Source organism: Saccostrea echinata, unplaced genomic scaffold (assembly GCF_033153115.1).
Source record: "Saccostrea echinata isolate AGI-Se365-2 ecotype Australia unplaced genomic scaffold, CSIRO_AGI_Sech_v1 ptg000029l, whole genome shotgun sequence".
Taxonomy (NCBI): domain Eukaryota; kingdom Metazoa; phylum Mollusca; class Bivalvia; order Ostreida; family Ostreidae; genus Saccostrea; species Saccostrea echinata.
The window spans coordinates 33,400,341-33,424,038 of record NW_026889778.1 but is presented as its reverse complement, the minus strand read 5'-3'; the positions used below and the strand labels follow the sequence as shown (position 1 = coordinate 33,424,038).

Genomic DNA, 23,698 nt, shown 5'->3' with positions numbered 1-23,698 from the left:
AACCAATAAAATGTAAAAAGGTTTGACAAAAAACACTTTGATGAATACCATGAATACTTGATCTAGAACAGCCAACCTGAGCAGAAATATGTTATTCACAACATAGTGGCATATATTCAATGTTCATCACAAACACATTTCATGTTTAACATTTAAAATGACAACTACTAATTCAAGACATTTGCAGCGGCCATGAACTTCTTTTATAGGTGTGACTTCAACACGAATTACAAAAAAATCTCTTTTATCAACTTAGCGAAACAATTTTAATAAATTGATACAAAAGGATGGAGATCACTAAGCAGCCACCAGCTACAGTATACATGGTATACCTACCCAATCCATGGAGTTCTGTCAAGTTCACTCTAAGATTAGTCAGCTTCAGTAAGTCTTGAACCTTTTCATCATATGGATTCTCTATCCGGATAAACGGAGGAAGGACACGGAATATCACCTACAAAACACACACAACAGTGTTAAGACTAACTCAGGTTAAGTATATGAGCATTACAGGCTTCAGCATATATAATACCAAGTCTTCAAATCATTAATAAGTATCAATCAAAATAACAGTTTTGATAATGGGAGAGATAGAAGTATGTAATTGTTTGCCTTGGATCCTGCTGTCTAAGTAACACAAAACCATGCCCATGAGGCTATAATTTTTTAACCATATCAATCAAAATTTATTTTAAGTTTGCTAGATGTATATTACAGTAACTGCCTATGACCTAATCAGTCAGGGGTGAGACTGAAAATCATCATTTTTAAAAATGATGGTTTCTAGTCATAAACTTGAGTTTTAAAAATGACTAAAATTCATCATTTTGTAGAATAATGATGAAAAACAGCCATAACTATTTGGAGTTTATTTTAAAATATAGAGTTATTTCTAAAACTAAATATGACTGTATTTCATCATTTTTCATCAAATTGTTAGGTCTGGGCGCACTTAATTATCTCGTTAGTTTTACGGGGCGCACTAATTTATTTTGGTTTCAGTTGTTAGTCAAGATGTTTCTCTACACATGGGTCCATGGCAGGATAGTGTACTTTATCTTATTACTGTAGTAAATGGGTTAGAAGAATTCACTTGGGAATGGAAATATGATGAAAACAAGTCATATTTACAAAAATAATAAAAACATGTACCTTATGTAGTTAGAAGAAATGACAATTATCAATCATTTTTAAATATGACTGATTTCAGTCTCACCCCTGACTGCTAATTGTGTGTCATAACCTTGACTCATGCAAGGTCATATATTCAATGTCAAGGTTACTAGGCAATGAAGTGTGTCATAGATATGCATACATGTATATATAGCTTTCTTTACTGGAGTCAGTGGAGTGAATACTTTTAAGATTATTTCTTGCCTACAACCTTAACACTATGCTAAATGTTTATCTAATTTTGAATCAAAGTCATGACATCTCACAGATCAAGGTCAATGCATGGGTAAAGAAATTTTGAAATCTACAAATATTGTCAGGGCAATACCTTTGTAAAAGTTCACTGAATTATATTCAATCCCTTGACATTGAAACTTTCTCCTTGACTCAAGATCATGTAATTAAGATAACCGAGTGTTCAAGGGTCTGTCGAGTTATAGTTTGGGTATGGGAAAACACATTTTCTTTTTTTTTATCTCGATCTTTACAGAAAACACTAAAAACAAGTTAATCCACACATGTTGACTTTGTGGAATATTATTTCAACTGAACTGGCAGTTGAGCAGGTTTCAATTCAGTTTAGGTATACAGCTTATCAATTAAAAATGTAAATGCAGAAAATTGATAATTCCTGGGAAAATAAAGTCAATCTCCAGAAAATACCATGCCTTGATATATACCCAAGCTCACACAACATACCTGGTATACAGGTTTTAATACTTATAAATATCAAGTGTCACAACATTCAACAATTAATGTGTACATTTCAAAGAGATATTTACATTTAATTGAGTAATACATTTAAAGTCCACTCAATATCCATTCTATACAAAGTAATGAAAATATAACAATGCTTGTTGAGAAAATAAATATTCATAATTGGCATTCCCATGGATTTGACGGACTAGACATAATAGTCTATTGATGTGTCAGTGTTTTGCTGGTGTACACATTTAGCCCCCTGCATCTATTTATTATATAATTATGAGTTTCGGCTCCACTGGAATTCCATACCACTGCAGACATATGGATTTCATCTTTAAAACTTGCCAAAAATCTGCTTTATGAAGGTCAACATGCACTATATTTAAAACTGTTTACATAACATACTGATTACACAATCAGCATTCATTTACAGGTATAAGCCTTTTTCATTATTTATTTTATGCTTATAGCAGAATTCTGAGACCATTATAGGGTAAATACTACATTATCTGGAGCTGGTACCTACTGACCAATTAAACGCTAAGTTAACTTACTCACTTTAGCATTCATCATATTTGAGCGCCTTTGCACTGCTTCTTGTCTGCTAATTTATAAGTACATGTTAATACTGATAATTAAATAGAATACATGTAAAAGCTTGGCTCCAAAGACTCACTGCTAAATTCTGAGTGTGCCAATTTAAGTCTTTTTACGATATAAGAAACTATTTGTCAAAAAAAAAAAAAATTAAATGGTGACACTTCGGAAAGACAGGGTTACTAATATATAGTACACAACCTAAGAAGTTCAACTTTCCACTGGATTTCATAATTAATTCATAAAATTCAATGAATGATCAGTTGCACACCAAACTCAATTCAATTTATCATTTTTGATTCATCTGCAATGGCCAATACTTTATAACTTAATGTGCAAATACACACATATGTAAAAAACAAAGGATGCAAGCCTGGCTAGATTGAAAGGTATAGATTATCCCACCACTCAGACTGAATGATTAGACTTGCAGCTGTAGCTGTTACAGATAAAATGATTCCTGTGTGAGAGATGTGAATAGAATACCCTCTAACAACCATATAGCAATGGGTGGGGCTCCCTTTATACACATACAAGTGTGTGTAAACAATCACTGTACTACACAGCTTCCAAGAAAAACTCTTATCAGCAGAAAATTCTGATATTTGAGGTAGTCCTATCTACAAACACAGGGCAGATAATTTTCTTCTTTGCTTTCTAGTGCATACATATACACTGGTATACTTTCACAAACTACTTTGTGAGGAGAAAAAAAATATCAGAATTTTGAGAACATACTCCATCAGACAATCAAGAAAGAAAGAAACCTCCAACAATGCTTCTGACAGTAAAAATAACTTTCTCTTTTCATACTAAGTTTGTAAATAGCATGCATATTATGATTTATAGTGTTGCTAAAGACATGAAGCAGACACCTTATGTGATGAAGCATGAGTTAACCTTCAACCCCAGAGTGACAGCTTATAAAATGACAGTTGGTAGCTAGCTGCCTGGTTATAATACTGGCAAGTTGTCGCAATCATTCTAACTATGTCAGCAAAAAGGGTTAAGATAATATACCTGACCTACATCTATAAAGAATTTAATACCCCTGATAAAACTGAAATATTGGAAAACACTTGAACCAATACTGAAACTCAAACGTCATGTTCCATTCCTGTAATTCCAAAGAAAAATTCCACTCAAGTACACCTTCATTATTGTATTTTCGGATCTTAAACACTTAGTCTAATGAATTCTCTTTGATTCTATGAAAAAAGACTAGTTTCTGCTTTTATTATTTCGAATTAATTTAAGTGTTAAATCAACAACTGTGAATTTCATGGTCCTTGCCCCCGGGGCCTGAGGGGTGGGGCTACACAATGCCTGTGTTGTGTATTTACTGTTACTGATATTTCTCTACAAAGTTGACTGACATTCCACACGGCTTTTTAAGGTCACTCTGATTTTTTTTTCTTTATGGCATTGTGACCCCATAGGTCTGGTTAGCTGGTGGTCTACACCTGACACTGAGCTGTTTTACCTGGTAGCAATCAGGTCAAGGTGTATTTTACCTACAAGGTGTTGTTCTTTCACCTGATCATTTGCTCTTAAATGGTCACTTGAAATGTCCACGGAAGATTTAAATAAACAAGGTTTATCATAATCCAGCCCCAAATCTTTCCAAATATTTTAAGTCCTTGTAGTTATAATTTCCCCCACATTGAGGTTGACTTGTGGCTTTGAACCTTTATATACTTCACAGCTTTTGAGTGTAACTTTCTGATATCATCAATTTCTTGGCAATGTCTAAACAATCATCTACACAAAGAAATTGCTTTCTCCTTGTCCAGTTCTCAAATTTCCATGGAAAATTAATTTGGAGTTGAAACTTGATTGTTATATCAAGTTGCTAATGTTCTCAAGTTTCTGATGCTTCAACATCTGAAAATTTACCCTCAAAGAGAAATGTCATCTGCCTTTAATTTCATAATATTTCAGAGTATACATATCTGTACCATAGATTATATGTACTATTTTCAAAAGCAATCTAAGTCTTTCTCAAAATTTTCCTCAACAATTATAAACATGTACTGTAATGTATATACTAAATTCTTAACATTTATTCATCCAAATGAGTGTCACTTTGTAAGACCCCATACCAGCTCTGTTTCTGGTGAAATGATCTTGCAGGTTAATATGTACCCGTCTGTACCTCCCCTGTATAGAGAGCACACTCTGATTTACCACTCTTCAATTGTCCTGCAGGGCCGAGCGACCTTAAATCACCCTCCAGCTGTGTCCCACAATGGCCACAATCAAAGTCGTCTGCTGGGTACACAAGCCACTTGCCAGTCATTTCTGACAGTTCCTAACTCAATGTTTACCCAAACCCTCCCTGCCACTCTTTGATTACCCTTGTTTTACTATCAAGTTTGTTCTAAAGTTATTGAAATGTAAACAGATGTTCAGGCATTCAACCAGACAGATATATTTGTAAAAAAAATATATATGTACATATGAATGAAGGTACCTAATACACAAGCTCAAAGAAGGGAGAAACTTATCTGAGCTAGAATAAGCCTAAAATATGTCTGGGTGTCATCATTTGAAGTTTAATCTCAAGGTTATCTTTGTACACAACATAAAGCTCATTTACATATTGCATATGAATCTGCTGTCTGCAACAATACCAAAGGGTAATGTTCTGTTTTGCATTAAACAAGTTAGAGGCACTGCTTCATACCTACCTAACGTTTAACAGGATATCTTACAATTGTATAGCCTGCTAACCTCCTGTACAATTCAGAAATTGAAGATCAAGAAGTTCATTTTATTGGAAATTTGAACATAAGGGCTTGCAAACTTTTATGAGATTTTTGTAGTTTATGCTGCTTGCAAACCCAAGAGTTTGTTTGATGTGGATCATTCCGCCATCAAGCTTTAAAACATAGGACTTGTAAACAAAGATTATGAGGCTTGCCTCAGTGAATGAAATCTCACAGAGAATGAATAAAACACAAAAGTTATTTTCATCATTATGTTGTTTTAGTTAAACATCCAATAAATATGGCATCTGAAGCAAGACTACAGTATTTTGCATCCATTTTCATGGATACATCTCTATTCAGGTAGGGATACAGATACTTGGTAATGGACCTGACCTGCTCCAATAACTACCTGACCCATCCTCTGCAACACAGCAACCAAAGCAAGGTTGGTAGTATGCATCTCTAGAAGCATCATCCCTGCAATTTTGGTTCAGGTTGGGCTTATATTTATGCGAGAACACACTAATGAAATGATAAGTTAAAATAACCTTCCAAAATATGTTTGGTAGTGTATCCTTGCATGTTTGGTCCAGTAAGGCTTCTTCAGATGTGTTAAATGGAAGATGGAGCTGCTTCTAAAACTTAAAACTTATCAGAGACACTAAAGCCTATGGTTTGCCTCTTCGCATCTCAATGTAGTCAAGGTGAGCTAAATATTAGGGTCAATAGAAAATCTTTCCTTTTTAGATTAAACTCTTACTGGGTTATATTTCATTACTTCAAATTTGTGATCATCATTGAGAGAGACAAATTCATCAAAATATCCTCTAAATCAACCATCAACACCATCAACACCGTTAACTTGTTTGTTAATAAATAATAAATCAATAAATTTTATACAAGATTTAGAAAATAAATTAAAAAAAAAAAAAAGAACTAAAAGACCATGTGAGTGAGAGTGAGTAAAGTGAGTGGGTCAAGTCATAGGGAATAAACGTAATTTTTTTCTGGTCTGCATGAGTTTTTGAGTAACATTTAACCTTAACTTTACTTACCTCCCCCTCGGTAGATGGTACTTCATCAGAATATCTATCATCACAGATCACTTCTGACAAATCTCTGGGTGGCCATCTCTTCACTCCAGGCCACGATTCGTCACATCGCTGGGCAAAATATCGGTAAACCTTCCACGTTTTGCCAAAGTCATATGAACGCTCAATCAACAGAGCTTTTGGTCTGAAGGTCTTAAAAGTCATGATAAGATGAGTGAAATGAAATTCTGCCTCTAAATCCAATTGAATGTAAACCTGCTGTTTGCCATTTTCTGCCTGCCACCACCGCAGCTTCCTGTCGCGGAATGACGACACAATGTTACCTATTCGATGGCTGTTTCTGTGGTACTCTGACCAAGGCTGGCGGGAGTCACATGTGAAACACTTTGTGTCCTCCTCCAAGTGACTGACAATACAGTAGTTCTCTGGCCGCCGCAGACCACAGGTAGAGGAGGCGGTCAGGTTAGCCTCGCGTCCTATGAGGAGGTCACCCGTTGCAGGGTAACAGCTGCCTGTTTCACACCTAGGCTGCCTCTGGGAGTGAGATCCTACAATACATGTATACAGAAGGTTATAGAAAGACTGCTAAGTATCATATACATATGAACAATTGACAGAATCTGTACCTAATTTATACTAATATTTATGGAGCCTGTAGTTATTTAACTAAACATTTTCATGTACAAGACACTTTTACTAGGAAAATTTATACACTGGTAACCTAACACTCCCTGGTCTCATTGACATGTTCAGCAGAAATGACCACTGGTCCTTTTCACAAAAAAGCTTACAACTAAGATAACAATTTTATAATACTGTAATTATTTGTTTATTAAAGCTTTTTATCCAATGTAATCAAAGTGTAAGATTTTTTGTGACCTACTTCAGCTTAGGTACTTGTTGAAAATTTTTGTCTTAGTCATAAGATTTTTTTGTAAAAAGGACCAGTGTATTTCAATCATATTCTTGTGCTGTATGTAAATATTTGTTCAGAGAGTGTGTCACATAATTGGTATAACCCAGTAATCATCAGAATAAATATCCATTACTTTGAGCTATCATACCTCAAAGCAAAGGAATATCAGATAAGGAAACTTCCATCTTTCAGATCAATACACAATTTGCAAATAAATTTTAGAAAAGACTACTATTATTTTAACAAAAAACAAAACCCTCAACACTACAAATAAACAAACTGCTGAAATGTTTGCTTTTGTTCTGTTAAGAATTCTAAAGTTTGTGTCAATATATGCAGTACTACCCCAGGACCCCATAACTCTGTATTCTTCATTCTAGTGGCATCAAATAACAACCGAGGGAAAAGTGTACATTTTGCTGATAGAAAATTCAGAAATTTAAACCCTTAACACTTCTGATTCACTGACTCAGTAAAACTCTAGAATTACTGCAGACAGTAATTTGACAGGCCATATGGTGGTGAATTCCTAACCTGACATACTTATCACAAAATCTCTAATTCTCATTATACCTATACACTGATTATTCACACTTAATTTAACCTTAAACCTTTGTCAGTGTGCTGATTTTCTTTTATTTATGTCCACTAAGCCAATATAAATTTTACTGGGTAGACTGTATTAGTCATAATTCTTTCTTTTCCCATAAAATCAGTATGAACATGACTTGACTTTTATACATTAAAATGAAAAGAACATTCACTGTAACAAGACCCCATCTGGTTTTACTTTATTAAATTTACACATTAAGGAAAACTACATTTCTAACAGTTTAATACTTGTGCAGAAAAAGGCCATTTTTTAAATGCATTAGCTTATATTCTTGACTCATCCATGCAGAAAAAAGTCTTGATAACCATGTAGTCTAGTGGACTGTTTCATGTGTCTATCAGCTGATGTCTACATGTAACATTTTACTTATATCGGTATGCATTATGCAAAATATGATTTCAAGTGCCATCAACTTCTTTTCAAAAGTCATGAAAATTAAAAATGGCATACATAAAAACATTTTTGTTTAGTTGCATATGTATGTTTACTTATGATTGTCCTATAAGTTCCTTATGAACTCTTTCTGAGATTCTGCACTTGAAGATCGGAAACTATCACAACTTCTAACACTTCCAACATGACTCCTAAGCTGAACCCATTCAAGAGGAGAACAAGAGGTCTTAAGTTGATGTTCTCAATGGCTTTCACATTGTTCTTAAATGGCTTTATGACACATATTAAATACTTGGAATGTTTTCTTACTGAATATTTCTCCTTGTAGATTATGAGAATCATAATGTGTGGAGTTTGTAAACATAAAAACAAGGAGTACCTATACATCATTTACAAATGAAAGTGTTGATATACAATGAATAAAGACCCCTTATCCAATGTTTGGAATGTTAGCTATTCTGTGATACATGCATATCCATAAAAACATAAAAACACTATACTCAAAATGTATCAAAATTCTACATGGTTCCCCTTTAAATCTGCTTCTGAACATGCTGAAGGTCATTTATATTCCAAAAAACATAAAAACTCTACCCAAGATTTTAATCACTTAGGGCACGTATCAAAATTCTACATATTTCCCCTTTAAAGCAATTTCCCCCCTGATAATCTCCGAGCCATCTGTCTTTGTTAGCAGTTGATGGCAATGAGATGTGGCAGCTATCAGTAAACCACAGGTCTAATGGGGACATAATCTGACAGGGGGAATGACAAGCCAACACATTTCAGCTACTGAATCAGATGTTCCCACAGCATAGCAACAAATTCAGAATAATTATTGTAAAACCTAATTCCCATCACAATGGTGGGATTAGGGACTTATAAAATAGTTTGTTTTTGAAATTAAATCTTAATGAAATACAATGTACATGCACTTGATACAACTGCAGATGATATTTATTTTCATATCAATCATACCAGCTAGAACACATTTTTCTTAGCTTTTATGAAATAATTATTTAAATATATTTGTAATTAGTGATTCTTATGTTCAATAATTATTTGTATTGCAGTTTTAAATTGGTTTCCAATTTTCCTGCACCTGCATAAAGACCTTTAAATTTTGTGACCTAAAGCAAGTCTTAGATTGGAGTATCCTTTGAATTTCTTGTTGAAAAATTGCTATTGATTTTATGACTTTAATCCACTGTTATATTAATTCATTCAACATGAAATTTTTATTTTTCACATTTAAAATGTATGTCAAGTGCCCCAAACGACATGAGTCGCATAATTGACGCTGTTCAATTTATGTACGGCTCTGATTCATCGGTATTTTATTTTCTTAACAGGTTCTTGGCAGAACTTGATTAACTTTCTCTTGACTTTATTTACAAGGCATTAATCACATGAAAAAGGTAATAAGAGTTAAAAAAAATCCTTTGAAGAATGTCACCTGGCTACTAACAACAGTGAAAACTGCATGTGCTTGGTTATTCAACAGCCATCATAACATTTGGACAATTTTTTAATCAGACGACAGAGGTGTAGTTAGTGCATGCAGATGTTAAATGTACAATGTCAAAAATAAGGGGTCAGTCACTCATGCACATAAAAATAAAATACCATGAACTTGCATGCGTTAGTACAATATGAACAAAGCGAACATAAAAAAAATTAATTCAGGACATCTATTATTCTGTACATCTATCAAACAGAATCTGTACACTAACAATCACACAATTGCTATTTTACAATTTTAGAGTTTTTTGTGGTGTTAAAATGTCATATGTTACCTTAATAAATACATGTATAATAAATATATATTATGTATTTCCCAAAATATTAATCATAATACGTTTTTTTGTTAAGTCAGATCTCTAGACTAGATTATTCATGTTAAATCACCATTCATTCAATTCTTATACAGCTTATATATATACTCAGACATAAAGTAAAATATAGTAATTGTGTAAGGGTCTGCTTTGTTAGCTCTCTGGTGGTACTATGTGGAGAGGGATGAATTAAGATAAGGAACTTATTTAGGTCAGGCAGAAAAACCTTCCAATCTCCACAGCTTCGATAACAGATAAGATAAGCTCAAGCCTAGGTAGTTTGAGAAAATAATGGAGGCTTGTCTGCAAACCATTAAATCCCACACAGAATTAATCCTCAAAGCCTTCGCACCTACAGAGTACCATCAAGACCAAAGAAGAACTGGTTTCTGACTCAATTTATCACAGAGTTATTTTATTAAACAGGCAAAATATTAATATTTCAGCTCAAATAAGTTATTTTTTCTTCATTCATAAGTGTTTGCCAAGTTACTGAAATGAACAAGAATAATTCAGATTACTGTGCACATCTAAAACGCACCAGTTGGGAAAATCTGCATCTACCATATGTGATTTAAGAAACATTTTTTTAAGCCTTTAAGATTCAAAATTGAGAATAAATGGAAGGGAAGTGTGGAGCAGTTTGAAAATTATATAACTTCATCTCTTTAAAATACAGATGATCCAGTATAGATCTATGGAGAGGTATTTTGGGAGTCTTCAATGGGTCAATGAAAAAAAGATCAGCATATGTCTCCGTAGACATGCTGAATAAGTAAATATATGCTGCTGACAATGCTTCTTAACAGCTTATGGAGGGCTCTCTCCTTATCATCATGGTTCAGCTCAGTCTAGGCAAACTTCCAGCAATCCATTGACTGGGGGAAACAGAACCACCAAAACCTGTGCCTTACACATGTTTCTGCCAATTTCTAAAATTCTGGCAGGCAAAAAAAAGTTTATCACATGATCGACTTTTCAGCAATCCAGCAAGCGAAGGAAGAAACTGACCTTTGTTTGCAGGGTAATATTTTCCTACTAGAAACTTACCTTTTATCAAAGATATCAATAGGAAAACTTTGTACAAAGTACTTGAATCCATTTTCATTGATTAGTTCAATACTATGTAAAAATCCCCATAAATCTGAATACTGTTCTGTCAGTGCACAGAGTCTGTAGTTTTGATAATTCAAAAAGAACGGCTTGTCCACGGAACACTGTTCAACAGCACTGCTTCCAGATTTCTGATGGCAAAAGATGGTGCTCCCTACTCCTAGCAAAGGACAAGCCTAAGAGAGAAATCAAAATCCATATTTCCAACGGTTTAAAGTTGAAAAAAAAATCAATTTATGACATACTAGTAAAATATTTCTTATGCCAAATAGATTTTATTTCAGTTTAATATTTAACCTTGCAAATTCCCACAGATAGAGTTGATTAAATAAATATTATAACGTTACAGAGTAATGTCATTTGTTTTGTCATCAGTTTTAATTATTTCCTATTGTTAATCAAGAGATTTCAACCATCGAACAATAAATATTAATTAAAGGTGCTTAATTACGCGCTCATTATCAAATTACTACATTTGAAGCTCGTGTCCTCATTGCATTGAGCAAACAGTGTCAAAGAATGCCAAACAAACACGAGAAGTTTTTGGATCTGGGAAACTTATTCCTTTTTTTTTAATTGAAAAAAAATCTTTTGTAGCTGAACGAAGAGCGATAAAAAGCAGATTACTTACCGATTCAACTCCTCCGTAACACCATGGTAAAAATAGTATCAAGTTTCCCCACCACAATCTCACCACTCTCTGCCGGAAAGTGGCGATCGGCAGATTAATTTTTACGACAATACTTATAAAGTCCTTAGCCTCAGTAAGTGTTTGAAATCGTGAAAATTGTCATGAATGAAGTATTTGAATGAGGAAAGTAACACTCATTTCTTTGTTGTGGTTTTATGTTCTGCTGTATAAATATGCGGGGGTGGTTGTCGGAATAGCACTGGTTGGATCAAAAGGCGCGGATTAAGGATTTTTTTCTGCGGGACACGATGAATATGGACTCGCGAGGACAGGGTCTTTAATAATAATTAGACTCTACTGCATATTCCGCCGCCAACATTTATCTCTCACCCCTTCCTCTGATCTACTTTTAAGTAATTTCCATGCTCTCTGCATTTACATAACTGAATATAAGGATTTATATGAAATTCTTAAACATGGTAAAGGCGACTGTTTTTGTCATGTTTACGGGGCGGTTGGGGGATGGGGGTGTGACGGTATCCATCCGAAAAGATATTCTTAGCTCTACCTCCCTAACTTATCTGGATCCGCTCATTATCCAGAGTTCTCACCCAACTGTTTGGCCATATTTTTACCATGTTTACCGGCAGATTGAAAAAAACTTACACTCATCTTGCTCATAGCCTATATGGTATGAAATCCCAAATATATTAGGGAAATAGACTAAATATCGCACCCTCTCTCTCCCATATTTCCCATTTAATATTGTTCAACAAAATGAAAAAAAAAGTCCCCAAAGTGTTCTATATCATATGCTTTCTGCAATCTCTTTTCTAAATTCTTCTTCTTCTTCGAGTTCTTCCAGAAATGTCTAGTGGCCAGCATGTACATGTATTGTTCAATACAAACACTTTCTGTGTCACAGAATTAAAATCTACTTAGCCAAAATACAAGGTAATTTGAAAACATGACCTGAATTGGATAAGCATTTGGTTACTCTGTCAACTGTTCAATACCGGAGTGAATATACCTATGAGCTGTAGATGCATTTGTATCATAAGGCTGACTGAAAGTAGGAGAAAAGAATTTAAAGCGACATGACTCAAAGCGCCTTCTGTAAGGGGAAATCAGTAAAAACAAAAAATATTAAGTTTCTGTAATACTGATAAATATCATATTTCCTTGACCATTGTTCAATGATGTCACTTCTGCTCTCTCTCTCTCTCTCTCTCTCTCTCTCTCTCTCTCTCTCTCTCTATATATATATATATATATATATATTTGGAGTTGGTGGGTGGATAAAGAGGGGGGGGTATATGCATGGGGCCAACGTGTATCTATACATTATTTACGTTTAAAATCACAAAAAAAGTATTTGTCCTCTCTCCTTAATCCATCTTTTCAAGAGCGAAAACTCTTGGGGATCTTAATTAAGAAAAGGCCAGTTAACTCCCCCTTGAAATCGTCTTAGCTGTCACTGAACCCTCTCTAAACTAATGAAAAATGTTTCAAATCATGACCCTGGGGTTGTGTTTTGGGTACAATAGGGAGTTCAAGTTACACTGAGTATAAGCAAATTTTCTTGTCTCTTATAAGAAGTGATCGTTGATATCTTGCAATGATATTGCATGCTAATTTAGACAACATATTACAAAAGGGTTGATGCAAAGTAGAATATCTACAATACCACGTAAGTATTGTCTTCCTACAATTTTTTACTAAAATAGAAAATTTGGTGTTATGACCAATTAGAAAATGCAAAATTGATGCTTTTATTCATAATTCCATTTGCATTTGGGAATAAGATACACGTCACTTTGTGAATTCAGAGACATTTTTGTGACTATATCCAGAACCTAAAAGAATAGATTTATGTGCATTAAGTCTATTTGGATTGACCTATAATTGCTTTGCTCATGTTGCAGCTAGTGCACTGCCTTCCATCTCGGTTTCATTTTGTTTATTTCATAAATATGTAACTCTTTCTTCTCGTATGTACATGTATATTAAGTCTATGTCTACTTCAGTTCGTACTCAAGTTATCTCCCTTTACCCTACAGCTGGCTGATTTTATGATTTTAGTCACTGTCACTCCAGAAAAGGCTTGTAATCTACGTAAGTCTTCGCGAAGTGTACGTGGATCTAGAAGTCTGCGCGGATCTAGAGGTGGGGTGGGGGGGGGTGGCGGGGGTCCTGAATTTGCAGAGTTATTAAATTTATATACTAAACCAAGTAAAAAGTGACCTTGGAACCCCCCCCCAAAAAAAAACAAAACAAAAACAAAAAACGCAGTCTCCCCTTTAAAACACGGACCTATGTTAAGTTGGTATGAAAAGAAATAAGTAAATAGGTATGAAGCATTAGAAGTCCCCCCCCCCCCCGCTTGTCAACAAGTTTCTGGGTTAGATTTTTTTTTGACTGGGGTGGAACCCCCCCCCCTCCTCCCCTGGAAAAAATTCCTGGATCTGCGCCTGGTATATAATTGTAATTAATTGTAATTAACGTTAGGAGTCAATATTATACATGTACTTGAATGGCCATGTGCGCTTGCTTCTACTTAATTCAATGTTCCTTGGCATTATAAAAAATCCCTTCTACATCTGCTTGACTTAACTAAATCTACGCTAATATATGACTCTTTAATGATATTGCATCCGCTACCAACAACTAAAACATTAATCTTATTAAAACATTGATTAAAACTTTATCTAAATAAAAAAAAAATTATTATTATTATACTTTTATATCATTATTTAAAAAGATTTTTAAAAAATCTAGTTATTTAAATGGGTCACGTATTATTAAGAGAAACCACAACAACCAAATGATTAAGCATTCATTACTGTAGGTGTCACTATGTGTACTTTTCTTTATGTTCCATAAAGTCCAATGCGGATTGGAGATCACTTAATAAATTCTAACTGAGTGTAGGAGTTCAAGGTCCAAAATAATGTTTACCCTAGTCTAACATTCATTTATTGGCAATCTCCGGAGATAGTCACCCCTTCCCTTTGCTTCTGGGTGGTTTATGATTCCACTGCATTCAACGCTTTATATTGAGTCGTCGGTTTTTTCGCTTTAAGATATAAAAACAAACAAACAAAACAAATAAATAAATAAATAAATAAATAAGTCCACACCTTTTAATGACAGTTATGTACTAGTACATGTAAAGAACATGGTCAGTTTTATTATAATTGTAAATACATTATTTTCCCCCTTTTTAACTATATGTATATAAAGCGTCGATTTTATGGCAGAAAGTCGGATATTTGTGCAGGATATTCCTGTGTTTGCTCAGAGACAAAATTTCAAGTTAAAAAGTTATTTATGTCTCTCGTTTACAATTGGATAGATAAAGCGTGTCTTTCAATATTTATTTTATTTATTTCTTTCTTGATTGTCAATAAAATCTTCTTATTTTCTAGAATCAATAACATACATGTAAATACTAGATTATAACACGCCAATTCAAAGAATTGTGGTCCCCCGCTTTCGGTGTCTCAGTGGGTGAGATGCTATTATTTATGGCATATTGTGTCAAATATGAAAACGCCTTATCATATGTCATTCAAAAGCAATCAAAATTAATTTTTTGAAAATTAGGTCAAACATGAAGGTCAAGGTCAAAGGGGTAAAAAATCATAGAATGCTCGGAAACATCTTGTCACAGGTAATGCACATGTCAAATATGAAAGTCAATCAAAAGTTATAAGTTAAAAGTTATAAGGAAAAATAACATTTTTGAAAAAAAGGTCAAGCTTCATGGTCAAGGTCACAGGATCAAAAATCATAGTACATTTATTTTGTCACAGGTATAGTATATGTGTGTAATATTAAAGCCTTATCTTTTCTCTTTCAAAAGTCATGACCAATTTAAAGTGATGTTAAAATTTGGGACAGACTGACAGACGGACAGCCGAATGAGATTTAATGTCCCCTCGCTTTCACGAAAGCGGGGGACAAGAAGACAAACCACTCAGTATATTAAAACAAATTTTGAATCGATCAGAAATCTGAACTTTTGTCAGCAGTTAAAACTTTATAAAGCAGTCATTAGCATTGTGAAAATGATGTCCATGTCAGTCAGAAGTCTTAACATCATACTATATTTCCATTGTCAGTCACATAGTATCGGGGGCAGGGCCGGGGGCCTGTCCCCTCCCCACTTTTTTCCAACACCTTTTACTGTTGAAAATGTTCATTGAAAGGCCGATCTCCCACCACTTTTTGTTGCAATATAGTCAAATTGTCCCATGGTAATGTATTGATAAAATTTGAAGAAAACGTTGGAATCTAAACCCCCCTCGACGAGAAATAGGATTTTCGATTCTGGCCTCCCCCTTTTTATGCTCCCGTATCGAAGATTCGGGGGTATATAGTTTTTGCCCTGTCCGTCTGTCTGTTTGTTTGTCCGCAAAAACTTTAACATTGCCCATAACTTTTGATTGGTTGGAGCTATGGCTTTCATATTTCACTTGTGTATTCCTTGTGACAAGACCTTTATTTGGGTACCACCATATTTGACCTTTTGACCATTACCTTGGAGTTTGACAGAGTTTTGCAAAATTTTACCAAATTTTAACCTTGGCCATAACTTTTGAACAATTGGTGCTAGGGCTTTCATACTTCACATATGTAATTCTTGGGACAAGACCTTTCTTTGGATACCAACAACTTTGACCCTTTGACCTTGGAGTTTGACCTACTTTAAAAAAAAACTTAAACCTTGGCCATAAATTTTGAACTGTTGGTGCTAAGGCTTTTATACTTCACATATATAATCCTTGTGACAAGACCTTCCTTTGGATACCAACAACTTTGACACCTTGACCTTGGAGTTTGACCTACTTTTGAAAAACTTTAACCTTGGCCATAACTTTTCAACAGCTGGTGCTAGGGCTTTCATACTTCACATATGTAATCTTTGTGACAAGACCTTCTTTTGGATACCTACAACTTTGACCCTTTGACCTTGGAGTTTGACCTACTTTTTGAAAACTCTAACCTTGGCCATAACTTCTGAACGATTGGTGCTAGGGCTTTCATACTTCACATATGTAATCTTTGTGACAAGACTTTCCTTTGGATACCAACAATTGTAATCCATTGACCTTGATCCTGGAGGTTGACCTACTTTTGAAAAACTTAAACCTTGGTCATAACTTTTGAACGATTGGTGCTTCGGCTTTCATATTTCACCTGTATATTTCTTGTGTTATGGCCTTTCCTTTGGCACTATTAATTTTGACCATTTGACTTTGACCTTGATGTTTGACTTACTCTTAAAAACTTTAACCTTTTCCATATCTATTCAATGGTTGCTGCTAGGGCTTTCATATTTCACAGGTATATTCCCCGAGACAAGACCTTACTTTGGGTACCAACATGTTTGATTTACATTTGAGAAAATTTCACCTTTGCTATAAGTTGCCGTACGGGGGCATCAAAGTTTCATAAACACATCATGTTTTTCTTGCTTGTTAAAGATTTTTATGCCCCCGTATCGAAGATTCTGGGGTATATAGTTTTTGCCCTGTCCGTCTGTCTGTCTGTCTGTTTGTCCGCAAAAACTTTAACATTGCCCATAACTTTTGATTGGTTGGAGCTATGGCTTTCATATTTCATTTGTGTATTCCTTGTGACAAGACCTTTTTTGGGTACAACCATATTTGACCTTTTGACCTTGACCATGAGGTTTGACCCAGTTTTGCAAAATTTTTCCCAACTTTAACCTTGGCCATAACTTTTGAACAATTGGTGCTAGGGCTTTCATATTTCACACGTGTAATCCTTGGGACAAGACCTTCCTTTGGATACCAACAACTTTGACCCTTTGACCTTGGAGTTTGACCTACTTTTGAAAAACTTTATCATTGGCCATAACTTTTGAACGGCTGGTGCTAGGGCTTTCATACTTCACATATGTAATCCTTGAGACAAGACCTTCCTTTGGATACCTACAACTTTGACCCTTTGACCTTGACCTTGGAGTTTGACCTACTTTTGAAAAACTTTATCATTGGCCATACCTTTTGAACGACTGGTGCTAGGGCTTTCATACGTCACATATGTAATCCTTGTGACAAGACCTTCCTTTGAATACCAACAACTTTGACCCTTTGACCTTGACCTTGGAGTTTGACCTACTTTTGAAAAACTTTCACCTTGGTCATAACTTTTGAACCGTTGGTGCTAGGGTTTTCATACTTCACATATATAATCCTTGTGACAAGACCTTCCTTTGGATATCAACAACTTTGACCCTTTTGACCTTGACCTTGGACTTTACCTACTTTTGGAAAACTTTAACCTTGGACACAACTTTTGAAAAGTTGTTACTAGGGGTTTCATATTTATCATGCTTTTTCCTCGTGACAAGACCAACAATTATAAATATAATATATAAACAATTATTGACCTTGACCTTGGAGTTTGACCTACTTTTGAAAAACTTTATCCTTGGTCATAACTTTTGAACGATTGGTTCTTCAGCTTTCATATTTCACCTGTATATTTCTTGTGAGAAGGCCTTTCCTTAGGCACCATTAATTTTGACCATTTGACCTTGACCTTGATGTTTGACTTACTCTTAAAAAACTTTAATCTTTCCCATATCTATTCAATGGTTGCTGCTAGGGCTTTCATATTTCACAGGTATATTCCCCGAGACAAGACCTTACTTTGGGTACCAACATATTTGATTTGCATTTGAGAAAGTTTAACCTTTGCTATAATTTGCCATACGGGGGCATCAGTGTTTCAGAAACATTTCTTGTTTGTTTATAAAGTTGCTTGACCCATATGTATTATGCAAATGCCTGAATATATTTAATTAATACCGAAGTGAATAAATTATGTTTGATGACGAACAAAGAAAATAAGAGATTATGTTTAGATTGCCAGACGTAAATAAGGAATTTAAATAAAGGAGCTTTTTAATTTTAATTCCATTAATTGTGAACAGGTTAACGATATTTCCAGCAAATATTGATCGGGCTCGATATACACCGTGTTATGAAAACAGGGAAGAGAAACAGCTGTGAGTTGAGTGTGAACAGAGTAAGACCTACGACGCACAGGTAGGAATAAAGTTTGTAAATATGGCAGCAATGCAGTTTATACAACAAATGTATCATGGATTTTGATTATTGTGTTTTCTGGGAGGGGATGGGGTGGGAGTAGATTGTAATATCGCTCCTATGATAGTTACAGGCGAAGACACATGCAAGGCCAAGGGTCACACGGCACAGCTTGAATTATCTCTGTAATTATGGTTATTAGATAAGACAATGGAACCCGGCTATATAATTGTATAGCTAAATATGAGTATGCTTAACGTGTATTGTTATGTAACAATTGTAAAGAATCCAATCAAGAAAGATTAAAAGATTATGTAAGTGTCGCCGTGTCAGTAAATGACGCAATCTTCATGGAAACCGTGCACGATGAAAGGATTTATGAACATGATAAGCAGACGGCTGAGATATGTCAAAATTAGAACTAAGTGTCCCCATTTGAACAGATGTAAACCCAGTAGTTCTCATACACAGGTTAAAATCTTATACAACATTAATTCCTGACCTCTTAGTCCAAGGGGTGGTTGCCCTTTGGCTTATTAAATTGGGATTTAAATAACTCAGAGCAAATCAAGTCACGGATACTTTTCAGTGTACATTATGTATAGCTTCATGCGAAGGCCTAAGAAAATCAAATTTAATTCAGATTTCCAAATAAGATGCTCATCTTTATACCCTTTCCAGCCAAATACTTGTTCTGAAATATCATGTATCAAGAAATATATCTATCTTGTATTGAAATAAGATTTCTTTTGAATATTTGAAAAGAAATTCCCTTCAGTGATGCTTATAACTTTAATAAGCAAAGAAATACAAGAAAAACTGATGCCCATTCAATGTCTGCCAATTTCTGATTTAATTAATGTATAGTTACTATATTGTGTACCTTTAATAAAGGCAGGAGTACATACACATATAAATATACATATTCTACATATTACAATATTTGGGAAACTGAAGTGACATATATTTAACTATCAGTGGCTTTTTAGTCTGTTTTGTGACCAGTAAATGCTGTTTTAAATTAGTCCTGCTTTCTAATGAATTAACATTCATACATGTACTACATTTTAGCATTAAAATTTTGCTGCTAAAATCTACAATAAAAACATTGGGATATTTTTAGATGATTTTTACATGAGAGAATGAAAATGTTGATCTGAGTTTGATTTAGTTTTAAAAAAAATCCCATTGGTTTCTACACTCTGTTGAGCAAGATTTAAAATGCTGATCATGTGATGTGTTTTATTTAGTAACCTTCAAATTATTTTAGGTAAACAACCTGGATTTTGAACTCCAGATCAATGAGGCTTAAAACTTGAAATATATTTACAATGCCTGCATGTGACCTTAGAAGTTCTTTTTAACATGTTTAAATAGAAACTCATTAATATGTTATAAACCAATATATATATTTAAAATCATTAAAAAAGCGAAATATTCAAATAGTAAGTTAGTTCTTTGTTGTTTAATAAATTGAACAATTTCTTGTGACTGAAAAATTGATTACTATCTTTATGATCCGAAGTGTGGAAGTTGTTAAAACTTAAAATCACAAGAGGACCTACACTGTCTTATATCCCTTCTTCCTGAACAGAAATGTGATTCAGGTGTGTATCATTCCAAAGGATCCATTATCTGAAGTGGTATACCACAAACTTCCTGTCACTGCAGGCATTATTCATAAATTATACGTAAAAACTACATGTATCATCATCATACGTTACCATGATTACAGCTCAATTTTCTGTAAGACAAAGAAGTAGAAAATTTGTGTTATAAATTCATTTGATAAGATAAAGTCTTCTAGCTGATTTGTTATTTTGACTGTATACCAACATGGTAATATCAATAAACTGAACTGAATAAAAATTATATAATCCAAATATCAAAAGTTATATATAATTATACATGGTCAAAGTTGGAGAATTTTATCATCTAGAGTAAAGTTTGTTAAAGAAAAGTTCAAGATTTTGTTATATTTAAGAAAAGTCCAAAAACTTCAGGTTTTCCAAGCAAACAGTAATGTATGGTTGTTCATGAATTAAAATCTTGTTCAGGACTCCAAAGTCTTGTATCCATGAACACTTGTCCATAACTGTGTCTGTGACCTATAAACCCTAATTTTTATAGCCTAATTACCACAATTGGAAATATTATACAAATAGGCCTATGGTTCCCCCTCATCGAAATAGGTTGATGATCATTTGTATTGTCTATAGTTAAAATTGATTGTAATTTTACGTGACACTTATTTCAGTGTTTTCACTAAGAAATGGCTACCAGCCTAATTGACCACTTCAACTGAAAAAAATGATGCTTTGAAATAAAAAAAAAATCTAATTTAATTGTTGTAAGGTCCACAGAGATTTGTCATAAACTTCAACCCAAAGCCTGTTACAATTGATCCCCAACCTTTTACTTTGAAATAAAGGGAAAAGACAGTTGTTTTTAAGTTTTGGGTATTGAATAAAGAACTGGATCGATCTGTGACTGAATTTGCTAAAAATAAATTAACAATTTATATACTTTACGTTTTGATCGGACAGACATTTAGGGTTTTCTATATAGCAAAAGATGGACTTTATCATTATACTCATACATCGGAGCCGGGGGTGGGGGTGTGTGGGGGGTATCATTTTGTGAGCTCACTCAGCTCAGTGCTTACAGTATCTGTAGTTTTCATTTGGTACTATTTACAATCCAAGTAATTACATGTATTACAATGAGTTGAATATGACATTCACAAGACAATTTTTTTAATATTAAACTATTAAATCACTTGCATATCTGACAAATTTCATTTTGACTAATGATAAATTGGACAAATTGATGATTGAGACAAAGACATTTATTTAGATTGCTCAGGCCAAATAAAAAATATGTGTGGTTCCGGTTACCCGACTGTCCCTATTTTATACCCCTGACCCTAAACTTTTTTCTGACAATTTTCATATTTTTTCCAGAATTTTCTCTGATTTCCATAATTGGCTCCGATATTAGTTTTAGTTTCAGCAATGGCGGCCTCCTTGCAAAACATAATTTCAACACATAGTGCAAGTTTTTAATAGTGTTAAATCCTAAGCAAGCTAGCATGTAGGTGTCCCCTACCAATGTTGACTAGTATATTATCACACCACATCTAAATGCCACTTGCAAAGCAGTGATAGGTATTATTTAGAGAAATTAAGAAAATAATTTTGTAAAAAAAAAAAAAAATCCCTACCTACCTACCCAAATTTTTTTGGATGTGTAACCGGAACCACACATATTTTTTTGTTTGGCCTCAGTATCTACTTTTCTTAGAAAATGCAACTTTTTTTTTTAAGAACCTTTTTTAAATACAGGTTTTCTAATTTTACTTAATGCACTCAGCAGACAGTAGGAATTCTTTGTTTTATGAAGATTTTCACCAGAAAGATTTTGTTAGGTTCAAGTTTACTCATCATCCAGAGAACATGCGAAGGGAAATTTTTTTTTCATTAAAAAAAAGTCTGAAAGTCTCGTTAAGTTTATAAGCATGTTTACCGCAGTGATGTTATCAAGTTCATTAGTGTGCCTCATTACGTTAGGTCCTGTTTTGAATAATAGAAGGTACTGCATTCCAAGAATAATGACGGAAGTCTCCTTATTAGAGATAACAAATATAAAGAGATTAAATACTCAAGTTCTATTTTGTGATCTGTGATGCAAGATAAACATGTTAAATGTTGCTTTTTGCTCACGTTATTTAAAAGATAAAAGTCAGTCAGGTATTGATATTTTAAATTTTACTGCGTGGTATCTCAGCTGGCCAGGTACACAGAACCAGTTTATATCAAATGGTACTTCCTTGTGCAAAATACAATTTCTCTTATTAACAATGAAAAATCGATATAAATACAGTTTTTTTTAATGAAAGACTTTAGACATTATCATTCTCTAGTTATGCGGATTTAATCTACGATTACAAGTTCAGGTCATGCACAGATAGTTTGAAAAGGCGTAGATCATTTTTTTCCCAAACAATTTAATTCAGATTTTCATGGTATTTTATTAATACTAAATCAACATTACAAACTTATTATGAATCATAGTAATAATTAATTTAATTACTACTACGATTCATAATAAGTTTGTAATGTTTATTTAAATACTGACAGAACAACTACAGTAAAACTGATTCTGTTTTGATATACGTACTGTGTCTGCCAGAAAATGTATGTGACAATGGTGAACATACAATCATTTTTAGACTAAATATGTTAAATCCTCATATTTTAGGAAATTGTTGTTTATGTTTTCTTTTTCACTGAAAAAATTTCCTCCCTGACATTAAATGTAGGTGATAAAGAAGGGAACCTCCTGGTGCATTGATGCAGAAATCCTTTAGGGATTGACTGCTTCTGTTTTAATATAGATAGAATATACACTATAAATCATTTCTACTATTTTCCTTTTCTGCGTTTTTCCACTTATCAGTTTTACCTGTGTGTCATTTGCATGATATTGATGTCAGTTTTGGTGCCCTAGGCAAAAATTATCCAAATGGTGACGAACTTGATATTTACAAAACAGATTTCCACCATCTTTTTATTTGCATGAACACAATAAGTTAGGTAAAATCTACACAAGATTGCCATTAAACCATCAGGTAACCTTTTTTTCTTTCTTTTTTATCAATAGCAACTTAATTAAATGTAATTTACTTGCAATCTTTATGAACATATACTGTATGGAACCTTTTTAGTGTTCTGTACCCTTTCAATGGGGAAATATTTATGACCAGGACTTAGACTATAGATAGTTGTCCTTACAGGAGTATGTTTCACTGTAAAATAATTGACAGGAAGACTGTAGGCTTATCCTGTATTCACATCTTTTATTATCACTTACTGTTA

General features: G+C 33.9%; 1 protein-coding gene across 2 annotated transcripts in view; it reads right to left on the bottom strand.

Annotated features, from left to right (window-relative positions):
• Window positions 1-23,698, bottom strand: part of LOC133195846 (laminin subunit beta-1-like) — a 75,479-nt gene that overhangs the window by 22,018 nt on the left and 29,763 nt on the right. Inside the window, exons 1-4 of one of the 2 annotated variants that reach the window (XM_061331803.1) lie at window positions 11,740-11,829; window positions 11,046-11,284; window positions 6,242-6,786; window positions 337-454 (exon numbers count right to left, since the gene is read on the bottom strand). The exons of the other annotated variant lie outside the window; for it this stretch is intronic. Coding sequence (XP_061187787.1) covers window positions 337-454; window positions 6,242-6,786; window positions 11,046-11,103 — 721 coding nt within the window. The 5' untranslated portion in view covers window positions 11,104-11,284; window positions 11,740-11,829. Of the gene's footprint in view, window positions 1-336; window positions 455-6,241; window positions 6,787-11,045; window positions 11,285-11,739; window positions 11,830-23,698 lie in introns of those variants that run through there. 2 annotated transcript variants of the gene reach the window in all.